General features: G+C 39.2%; 1 protein-coding gene across 2 annotated transcripts in view; it reads right to left on the minus strand.

Moving 5' to 3' along the window:
• Positions 1-12254, minus strand: part of LOC114646581 (arf-GAP with coiled-coil, ANK repeat and PH domain-containing protein 2-like) — a 201266-nt gene that overhangs the window by 69862 nt on the left and 119150 nt on the right. For both annotated transcript variants that reach the window (XM_051923649.1, XM_028794841.2), the window contains exons 7-9: positions 9089-9133; positions 8871-8966; positions 5403-5477 (exon numbers count right to left, since the gene is read on the minus strand). In XM_051923649.1, coding sequence (XP_051779609.1) covers positions 5403-5477; positions 8871-8966; positions 9089-9133 — 216 coding nt within the window. The remainder of the gene's footprint in view (positions 1-5402; positions 5478-8870; positions 8967-9088; positions 9134-12254) is intronic.

Raw genomic sequence — 12254 nt, forward strand, 5'->3', positions numbered from 1 at the left:
GTGCACCAATATATTGCACAAAATACTGTAATTTGACCATCAGACATTTGTCACAGAACAGAAACAAACAATAATTTTTTAAAATAAGAGTGAAAAGGCTGACAACATGACACAAGGACCACTGCTTCACATCTGTAACAGCCTGGGCTTAAAAAACAGCTGTGTTGCAGAGTTTATGGTGTCTGTACATTCTATCTACGTCTGCAAGGGTTTTTTCCATAAGATATTGTGGTTTTCCTTCCACATTCCAAGGAAGTACATGTTAATCTTATTAATGACTTTAAACTGGACCTATATGACTAACTATGAATGTATACAAGGCTGTGTCACACAACTAAGTGGCACTGCCAGGCACCCAATCATAGTTTCCAGTCCTCTACAATCCTAAACACATACTGGAAAGAAATGGATGAATGGATGGATAATTGAAGTTATAGAGCACTTCTTAGAGGAATGTAGCAGGAGGTTTATAGTTCCTAAATGTTATTTCCTAAGAAACCTTCAACTCAGACTTTGTGTTCCAACAGCTTAAAAATACTTCTTCAGTTTACAGAAGTTCTATCAAAAAATAGACACAATTTAAGCAACACTTCTTTAGAAAACAACCAAGGAAAAGACATACTGCATAAAAACTTAGGGAGTAAAAATATTAACTAAACAAAAGATAGAACAATAAAACACAACACAAACTAAAAGATAGCAGTAAACAGATACAAAGACAGAAGGATAGAATAATCAACAGAAAGATCAATAAAAAAAACTGTCAAAATACAGTAACCCTTTAAACAAAAATAATTTGCTTCTGCAGTCATCAAACTAATCCATCTAAAAGATATCCTCATATGAGCTGACAACAGACTACTTCCCCAGGAACATGCAATCTGTTAATTGCACCACAATCTTTAGTAATATACTCACTCATGCAAATCATACCATATACTGTATCAATCTACAGTAAATGAAAACTACAAAATATTGACAGGAATAAATCTTCCCATTGAATTCTGCCAAAATTTCAGCAGAGTCTACAATGAAGTAGTGGCATGTAGGTGAGCATGATTTAAGGGACAATCATTTTTTCAGTCTTTTAGTTGTTAAAACATAAGGGTTTAATATATTGGAACAAATGACAAAGCAACTGAATGGACAAAAAGTGACAAAATGAAACAAAAACAGAAATCACATTTTTGACTTTAAACATCATTAGATACAGCATATATCAAATCTGTAGCACAATTATAGTATTCATAGTTCATCAAAAAAATATATATATTTTTAAAGGTTTATATTTAAAGTTATCATAAACCCAGCCACAGGGGATGCACAAACCAGTGTGTTTCTTCGTGCCGGTCCCAAGCCCGGATAAATGGGGATAGTTACGTCAGGAAGGGCATCTGGTGTAAAATTTTGCCAAATCAATATGCAGACAACAATACAAATTTCCATACCGGATCGGATCGAGCTCCGGGTTAACAACGACCGCCACCAGTAAGTACTGTTAGCCAACAGGGTGCTGGCGGACATTGGGCTACTGTTGGCCGAGGAAGAAGGAGGAGATGAACAGGGAGGAGACGTGTCCGGAGGCAGGAGGAGAAAAGGAAGGTAAAGAGAGTGGAACTGAGGGTAGGAACTTTGAATGCTGGCAGTATGACTGGTAAGGGGATAGAGTTAGCAGATATGATGGAGAGAAGGAAGGTTGATATATTGTGCGTACAAGAGACTAAATGGAAGGGGAGTAAGGCCAGGTGGATCGGAGGTGGATTCAAATTGTTCTTTCATAGTGTGGATAGGAGGAGAAATGGAGTATGGGTTATTCTGAAGGAACAGTATGTCAAGAGTGTTTTGGAGGTGAAAAGAGTGTCAGGCAGAGTAATGATTATGAAGCTGGAAATTGGAGGTGTGATGTTGAATGGTGTTAGTGCATATGCACCGCAAGTTGGGTGTGCAATGGGTGAGAAAGAAGAGTTTTGGAGTGAGTTGGATGAAGTGATGAACAGTATACCCAACGGACAGAAAGTGGTGATTGGAGCGGATTTCAATGGGCATGTTGGTGAAGGGAACAGTGGAGACGAGGACGTGATGGGTAGGTATGGTGTCAAGGAGAGGAATGAAGAAGGTCAGAGGATAGTGGATTTTGCCAAAAGGATGGACGTGGCTGAAATGAATACGTATTTTAAGAAGAGGGAGGTACATAGGGTTATGTACAAGAGTTGAGGAAGATGCACACAGGTAGATTACATACTATGCAGAAAAGTTGATCTGAAGAAGATTGAAGACTGCAAAGTGGTGCAGGGGAAAGTGTAGTTAAGTAGCAAAGGATGGTGGTCTGTAGGATAACGTTGGAGATCAAGAAGAGGAAGAGAGTAAGGGCAGAGCCAAGGATCAAATGGTGGAATTTGAAAAAGGAAGACTGCAAGACTGAGTTTAGAGAGGAGGTGAGACAGGCACTGGGTGGTAGTGAAGAATTACCAGACAGTTGGTAAACTACAGCAGATGTAGTAAGGGTGACAACAAGAAGGGTGCTTGGCGTGACATCTGGAAAGAGGAAGGAGGAAAAGGAAACCTGGTGGTGGAATGAGGAAATACAGGAGAGTATACAGAGGAAGAGGATGGCAAAGAAGAAGTGGGATAGTCAGAGAGATGCAGAAAGTAGACAAGAGTACAAGGAGATAAGGCACAAGGTGAAGAGAGAGGTGGCGAAGGCTAAAGAAAATTCATATGATGAGTTGTATGAGAGGTTGGACACTAAGGAGGGAGGGAGAAAAGGACCTGTACCGATTGGCTAGACCAGGGGTAGGCAACGTCGGTCCTGGTGAGCCGCAGTGGCTACAGGTTTTTCATTCCAACCCAATTGCTTAATTAGAAACCAATCATTGCCAATCTCAGACCTTATTTAATTTTATGGCTTGTTAGTCTGTGCAATGCAAGGCTCTTATATCGTAGATTTTTTTCCTTTCCAAGGATTTCATCCAAATGATATGAAGCCTAAAACAGATCATTTTCAGTCTGTCACATTTTTCTATTAAGTGTTTTATTAAATCAAACAGTGCATGATGAACACACACAGATGTAATTGGAAAAAAGCTAGCTGGAGAACTGCTGGCTGCTTTGTCTTTTACATCTTATTGCTAATAAGGAGCAATTAAAACACTGAATGCAGCAGTTTAAGATTGAAATAAGCAATTAAGGTTGGAGAACCTTAACAAGCGAGACCACTAAAATGAAGCATCAAAATGTCACTTAAGCAATATGTGCTTCATCAGCAATAATTGAGTTCTCGTTAAGGAACTGGGTTGGAACAAAAACCTGCACATACTGCGGCTCACCAGGACCGACGTTGCCTACCCCTGGGCTAGACAGATGGACAGAGCTGGGAAAGATGTGCAGCAGGTTAGGGTAATGAAGGATAAAGATGGAAACATACTCACAAGTGAGGAGAGTGTGTTGAGCAGATGGAAAGAGTACTTTGAGAGGCTGATGAATGAAGAGAACATGAGAGAGAAGAGGTTGGAAGATGTGGAGATAGTGAATCAGGAAGTGCAATGGATTAGCAAGGAGGAAGTAAGGACAGCTATGAAGAGGATGAAAAATGGAAAGGCCGTTGGTCCAGATGACATACCTATGGAAGCATGGAGGAGTTTAGGAGAGATGGCAGTGGAGTTTTTAACCAGATTGTTTAATGGAATCTTGGAAAGTGAGAGGATGCCTGAGGAGTGGAGAAGGAGTGTACTAGTGGCGATATTTAAGAATAAAGGGGATGTGCAGGACTGTAGTAACTACAGGGGGATAAAATTGATGAGCACAGCATGATGTTATGGGAAAGAGTAGTGGAAGCTAGGTTAAGAAGTGAGGTGATGATTAGTGAGCAGCAGTATGGTTTCATGCCAAGAAAGAGCACCACAGATGCGATGTTTGCTCTAAGGGTGTTGATGGAGAAGTATAGAGAAGGCCAGAAGGAGCTGCATTGCGTCTTTGTGGACCTGGAGAAAGCATATGACAGGGGGCCTCAAGAGGAGTTGTGGTATTGTATGAGGAAGTCGGGAGTGGCAGAGAAGTACGTAAGAATTGTACAGGATATGTACGAGGGAAGTGTGACAGTGGTGAGGTCTGCGGTAGGAGTGACGGATGCATTCAAGGTGGAGGTGGGATTACATCAGGGATCGGCTCTGAGAACTTTCTTATTTGCAATGGTGATGGTTGACAGATGAGTTTAGACAGGAGTCCCCGTGGACTATGATGTTTGCTGATGACATAGTGATCTGTAGCGATAGTAGGGAGCAGGTTGAGGAGACCCTAGAGAGGTTGAGATATGTTCTATAGAGGAGAGGAATGAAGGTCAGTAAGAATAAGACAGAATACATGTGTGTAAATGAGAGGAGGTCAGTGGAATGGTGAGAATGCAGGGAGTAGAGTTGGTGAAGGTGGATGAGTTTTAAATACTTGGGATCAACAGTACAGAGTAATGGGGATTGTGAAAAAGAGGTGAAAAAGAGAGTGCAGGTAGTGTGGAGTAGGTGGAGAAGAGTGTCAGGAGTAATTTGTGACAGATGGGTATCAGCAAGAGTGAAAGGGAAGGTCTATAGGACGGTACTGAGACCAGCTATGTTATACGGGTTGGAGACGGTGGCACTGACCAGAAAGTAGGAGACAGATCTGGAGGTGGCAGAGTTAAAGAAGCTATGATTTGCACTGGGTGTGACGAGGATGGATAACATTAAAAATGAGTACATTAGAGGGTCAGCTCAAGTTGGACGGTTCGGAGACAAAGCCTTAGAGGTGAGATTGCGTTGATTTGGACATGTGCAGTGGAGAGATGCTGAGTATATTGGGAGAAGGATGCTAAGGATAGAGCTGCCAGGGATGAGGAAAAGAGGAAGGCCTAAGAGAAGGTTTATGGATGTGGTGAGAGGGGACATGCAGGTGATGGGTGTAACAAAACAAGATGCAGAGGACAGAAAGATATGGAAGAAGATGATCTGCTGTGGTGACCCCTAATGGGAGCAGCCAAAAGAAGATGTTTAAAGTTATCATAACTAACAGCTGAGTGACAAAATACAAACATTCTAATTATCTGAGCACTGAATGTTTAGACGTTTTTCTGTTTCTCATATTAAATATTTAAAAAAAAATTTTTTTTTTATTTTTAAAATAAGAGAATTCTAAGACTTTGTAAACTATTAATCGAGGAACCCTTATATATAATGTAGTTTTTCTAGAAAAAAAATAACATGGGTCACATAGTTTCTAAAAAGCAAATTATTTAGTAGAAATACTCTCTTCAGGTTTTTAATATTATTGTGTTTATATTTTTGCATGAATATACAATATTATAGCTGAAGTCTGGAGAAATGTATCACGTGAATTTCTAGTCTATATTCCCTACTCTGATCCACCGTTTTTACCTTCTGTTGGATCGTTGAGTGCTTTTGTTCCATATCTCTTTTCTCCTTTGCTGCATCAACCACCAACTGGTCCAGCTATTTCAAGAAAACAAAGAAAGAACTTACTAGTTAAGGCATGATACAAGGAAAATGGTCAAGATAGTAAAAAAAAAACACTAGAAAACATTCTAACAGTATGTGTTCTGCAGTATGATCATGCCTTATAGGATCAACCTGCAAATGAAAACAACTCATGCAATTCATTAAACCTGGTAATTTTAATTTTATCATGATCAGGCACGGTACATAACAAACATCCCTAGTGTAAGTACATCCTTATATCTCCTCATTTACACCTGTGCCTTTCACACAATATCTGTTTGAAAAGAAAAAAGTGAATTCCTGCCTTGCGCCCTGTGTTGGCTGGGATTGGCTCCAGCAGACCCCCGTGACCCTGTAGTTAGGATATTGGGGGTTGGATAATGGATGGAAAAAAGTGAAGGTCTGAGAAAGAGTGAAAAAAAAAAGAAAATCAGTTTTGGTAATGACTGGTGTAACAAAGAGAACACGAACAAGCCAATGAATTAAATGATGGAATTAAGTAATAGTTATATAAGAGATTGAAGGAAAAATGGTGGCCCTCCAAGATGGAATAAGACCCCTGAATTAGACTGGATCATGTTAGCTCACCTTGCATGTCATTACTGTTTGGCTAATGGCTAAAAAAAAAAAAAAAAATAAACAAGTTCATTAAAATTAAAGGAATATTTTATAAAAAAAAATTAGATATTTTTGTATGTTACTTATCCCATGTTTGTAGTGGTGGCCAAGACAAGAAAAATGTTTAATCTGATGTTTTATGGAGAAAAGATAAAAATTCAAATCGAACAGGTCTCAGCAGTGACCATCTCTGGACAATGGCAAATGGTGTAAAAAATGTCCGTTGGAAAAAAAAAAAAACTCCAGGTTTGTAGTTTGACACCTCTACCTTATTGTATTATTTTTTTCTCAATTTACAGGCTATAGAATTGACACGCACAGCAACTGCCAGATGGGTCCCTTTTTACAAGTCAAAAAAGAAATCCTAGTAAACAAACAATTGCTTGTCTAATGCTTTACTTTTTGCTACAGTATTTACTAATGCTTCCTAATTCCAACATCAGAAACATAACTGTACACTTAATATTAAAAAACTCAGAGCCAAAGAAATGTCATCTAACTAGAGGTTCATTTTGAGGGTTCTGCTATGATTAGCTGCCAATGTCCCTGAAAATGAAAATAGAATATCATTTTGACCAATAAAAGAATATGTACACAACACAGAACAGAAAGGTTTTTAACACCAGAAAATAAGGGCACAATTTCTTGATTGATTTACCATACCCTTGATGTTATCATTTATTATAGAGTAATTTTATATCAAATTAACAAACACAGAATAACTGGAAAGAGCCCTCATGGATAAAAAAGCATAACTATACAGTATAGGATGAAAAATGTGTAGCATCACCACCAGACAATTAATACTTAAAATCGACAAGTACAGAAATATAAAAAACACACAATCTTTAATTTTGCCAATATTAATGGAAAGAAAAACTTTTTTTTAAGTTGACACTGATTTTCTTTAAAACACAGAGTTTAAGAAGCAGAGTTTTCATTCAACATCTGAATCTGCCACAATACAAATCACAAATTTATAACCACACTTGAACCTTTCTATATAACTATGGAGTTAAAGTAAATATAACAGTTCACCTGTTGGCAATTCTTCCATATTTCTTGACAAATGTGTTCCAATTTCTGCAGCTTCATTTTCCACTAGGTTCACAGCTGATTTTAGGTCCAAGGTAATGCTGCTTGACCACCATAAGTGGCTGTCTAATGCTGACACATACACATGTTGTGCTTGTGTTTATATATAAAGCACAAACATTTCATGCTGGGAATTCACTCCCATTCCTCAGTTTCCTTTGAATGTCTGACGCACAACCATTTCCTGTTTCTATTCAATGGTAAAAGTAAACCTACGTCTCATTAGCATTTAAGGAAACAATGAAATGGTGGCTCATCTGACATAAGGTAATTTTTCCACTGAACTGTGTATATGAATCTGAATCCATACTAACATGCCAAACTTGAAGTGTTTTTTTTTAACTCCTGATGTCTGAATCAATAAATCAGTGATTCAGAATTCATAAGTTACATCTTGATTTTTCACATGGTTTTTAGGATAAGTATGGGTCTCTAGGATTACGTTGGTCACATTAAAATGGCTCCATTTGTTAGCTTTGACTTTTGTCATTGTGACGATGCAGGTTTGCTCCATGTTCCCTTCTTGCTTTTCGGAGCTTTGAACCCGTCACCATCGGTAATGTCACCGATGAGCTTGGCAGTGAGGCATAACAATGAAACAAGGGGATGGTGTAAAAGTGTCAAGTGTTTTATTAAAACCAACAAAAGTCAAAACAAGGGGTTCAAATAAATAAAGTGCAGTGTCACTCAAAATCTTCAATAAATAAATAATCCATAAAAACAGAAGTGAAATAGTGGAGGTTAAAATCCATTAGAAAAACTCTTTAAAAAAACGAGGTTAAAACAATGGGTGGAAGCAGTCTCTTTAAAAACAAAGCCTGGTGGCTTCTTTACCTGGCGGCTCCCTTGCTTCTCCCATTGGGCTTCGCAACAGGGGAGTCGCCCTAACTGCAGCTGACCTTCTGTCCACTAGACTGGTCTGGAGGCTTCCCGATCACTGGCTTCGGTACCGCTCCCTCCAGACCGAGACTTGGCTTCCCCCAACGGCCAGGATGCTCACGTTGGGGAATCCATCACCCAAGCCTCCCGACTCCCGCTGTCTTCCATGGCGAGCCATCCTTCTGCTGGTCACTACCGCTCCTCACAATGCTCAGCGGGAGCGACCACTACCAACTGCCCTAGGTGTTGGCCAAACACCCCACTAGGGCTCAACTGTCCAGCTGCCTGCGAGCCTGCGCTCGCACTCTCTCTCTCACACACACACAGGCTTTCTCCTCACTGCTTCCTGCCTCACTCCTACAACCTCCGTTTCTTTCTTTCTCTTTTTTCCTTATGTCCTGCTAGCCGCCTTGCGCTTCTATTTATTACGGGGACGTGGATCAGCTGTGGCAATCAGCAGTTCCCAGGAACCATTACGGATGCGGACAACTCCTCACCTGTGCACTTAAGTGACAATTGCCCGCATCACGAATTCCCCCAAGAACTGCTCGGCCACACACCACCACGCCCCCTAGCTAAGCCGCAAATGCGGCAATTATTTATTTTAAAACTGGCCCTTTTGACATGAGCTGTGGACCCACTATACCATAGTCATTTAAACACCATCCACATTCAAGGTGTGCCTGTACTTAACCAATTAATTTATTAAATACATTTTAAAAATAATTTAAAATAAATACCAATTTGAATTCCAAATTAGGCTGACAAGGAAGAACTATTAATAGATAGACTCACTTGGCCTCCCAGCTCTTTCATGACAGGCTGTAACTGACTGAAAAGGTTGTAACCCTGATGGAAAAAGTTGAGCTGTGCATTCATGAAGGACAGCATCTGCAGATAAATGAAAAATGATAGACCATTAGTTCTGTATTCTATACCGCTCTGTTAACCGTCTTCTTTCATTTAGAGAACAGTCAAAAAGTGTTAGTTAAATAAAACGGATCAATGCTTACCGACTTTAAGATTTCTGAGCGCCTCTTGGACTGCAGGACATTAATCTGTGTAGGCACAAAAATCATCAGGTTTATTAAAGTGACATCTGAGAGTAAACAAGTTCAAAGAAACTAAATATGATCAAAATACCCACATAGGAATAACAGTATCTTCCATGGAAGTTGGGAAGAAGAGCTCATCTTTTCACATGCCTATTCATTCTTTTTCTTTGATTTGTAAAAACTAAACTGATTTCTTTTGTAAGACAGCTGAATACCTCTTCTACACATGAAATTATTAAATTAACTGGCGGTTCTTCCATTCGCATAATTCAGCAAATCTATTTATATTTAACATTAAAAACACTAAATAAGAGACTGCATTCATCACTTCTTTTGACCATTATTTTCAAAAAGGACACACAGCCTGTGAGCTTACCATGCTGCAGAAGTGGATTCATCAGAGTTCAGACCAACCTTCTAATCACCGTCCACAAGAAACAGATAGTTTAGCAGTCTATTTAAAAAGTATCCATTCCCTTTGCAATATACATAAATAAAAATGAATTTAAATACAGTATTTTGGTTTTTGAAAAAGATAGCTTCAAGCCTCCTTAAGAGTTGTACAGTATCTCAACTGCAAAACACCATTATTAATTCTTTATGGAAACTCTTTTGTTCTGTACAAAACAAAGTAGTTAAAAACAAATGCTATTAGGTGCACATGATCTTAAACATCCCATTATTTTTACAACAGCTTGCTTATTTTCAAAGTATAAAACTGAAATTTTTCCCCATTAGGTGGGGTAACTGACACTTGTAAATGCTCCACTTGGGGGTTTATAAAATGATTACTCATACTTGGATCATTCTTTGGAAGCACATCTATGTTCTATGGTCCAAACAAATAAATAACGGCACTTATCTGACAGAAAGAAACACCTATCAGCTACCCATTAACACTAGAATTAAGAGAGCCTACGAAAAAACTCGTAGATCCAGCCCACCTTAAATCCGTTCGCACCTCTCCCTCAGTGTCTTTTGTCCTGTAAATGTGCCGATTAAGACAAGCAGCCTGCTATTCCCTCCCCCACCACCGCAGACCGTGCACAAACGTCTCCCAGCTCATGCCTCGATTGATTATCTGGGAGTGAAGTGCTGGAGTTTAGAGTGGAAATAATAGATCGTTATTTGGAACACATTCACTTCATGTGTGTTCCGTTTCTATAATAATCTGTGTAAACACATTGTTAAAACAGAGACGTTTGTCATATTTAGTAGTAAATGACAAAATGTTGGCATAAACTAACACTTTCACAAAAGGTTCAAGGATGATACAACAGCTTCTGTGGCGTAGCGGTAAGATTTGCTGACTAGTAATCAAGAGTCCCCAGTTCGATCCCGTCTGCCTCCTGTATTTGCCATTTTCAGCAGTGAGCTGCTCTTATTGTTAATATTATACAGTACACACATACATTTGGTTTGCGTCTGTAACAGATGGTGTACATTCATAGGACTTCTGAAAGTTGCCTTTTTTTTTCCCCACTTTTATTCTCTTGGTCACGATCACGATACATACTACCGCCCTAGGGATCTGACGCTGTTAGTTTAGAACTGGGAGTAACTGTAGATGTGAGTGGTGTTTTGAGGCAATGGAACTGGACATTCTCTGATCTGGAGGAATAAAAGCTGACACAAATGCTGGTGAATCTGCCTGAGTGTTCCTGCTCACGCTCCCAGTTTCAAATAAAAACTAACAGCATCAGATCCCTAGGTCAGTAGTATTTATCGTGATCGTGACTGAGAGAATAAAAGTGAAAAAAAAAACGGTAACTTTCACAAGTCCTATAAATGTACACCGTCTGTTACAGACGCAAACCAAATGTATGTGTGTACTGTATAATATTAACAATAAGAGCAGCTCACTACTGAAAACGGCAAATACAGGAGGCAGACGGGATCGAACCGGGGACTTCTGATTACAAGTCAGCAAATCTTACCGCTACGCCACGGAAGCTGTTGTATCGTCCTTGAACCTTTTGTGAAAGTGTTTATTTGATCTTTAGACTTCATGCTTCACACATTATATAGTTTATGCCAAAATTTTGTCATTTACTACTAAAATATGACAAACGTTTCTGTTTTAACAACGTGTTTACACAGATTATTATAAAAACGGAACACACATGAAATGTATGTGTTCCAAATAACGATCTATGATTTTCACTCTAAAACTCCAGCACTTCACTCCCAGATAATCAATCAAGGCATGAGCTGGGAGAAGTTTGTGCACGTTCTGCGACGGTGGGGGATGGTAGTGCTGGGTGGTATACCGGTTCATACCGAAAAACCGTTTTTTATTTTTTTTTATGATATGGATTTTTCTATACCGCAACACCGGTTTAAATTGCCTAAACGACGTTCAGAACGTGGCGCAGCGGGAAACTGTTCAAGTGGGGACCTTTTTCACTGCTACACCGCTAAACATAGATTTGTTGCACTAGGGCTCTTTTTCACTGCTACACCACCAAATAGGTAGCGGTAGCATAGGTATTGCGCGGTGAAAATGGACAGAGAACATTTCCGAAACTGAAGCCGACGATAAAGTTGAACCTGATGAACAGAAGAACTTTTGCCGAAAAAAAGGAGTCACGTCCGTCGCCTGGAGATACTTTAGTTTTAAAAGGTCAGATGTGTAAATACTGTTTCTATACTACTGGATAATACTGCAAGCCAAGTTGTACTTGTTTTTATTTGTTTTCAATACAGTGTAATGTACCTGGGTACTGTGTAATAGTGTGACGACATGTTGACTTTATTCTCGACATTTCCACTTTATTCTTGCCGTTTATGTCAAGATTAAAGTCGACATGTTGACTTTATTCTCGTAATTTGTCATTACAGTAGAACATCGTAAACTAAACTTCATCGTAAAATGAATATTTAATTTACTAGATTTTCTCAAACCCCGTCATAAGTTATATAGCACATCAAATGCTTTGTGTTAAGTGATTCTTAAACTGACTTCTTCTTGCACTAAGAGGAGGTGCTGGCAGCGATCGCCGCACAGAATACATTCACTTCATGATCTTCCTGCTCTCTGAACATTTAGAATGCTAAGATAAATACTTAATATAATTTTCATGGTGAAATGCATTAAAGCATGCATTAATCATATGGGGGCACG

This window comes from Erpetoichthys calabaricus, chromosome 2 (assembly GCF_900747795.2).
Source record: "Erpetoichthys calabaricus chromosome 2, fErpCal1.3, whole genome shotgun sequence".
Classification (NCBI taxonomy): Eukaryota; Metazoa; Chordata; class Cladistia; order Polypteriformes; family Polypteridae; genus Erpetoichthys; species Erpetoichthys calabaricus.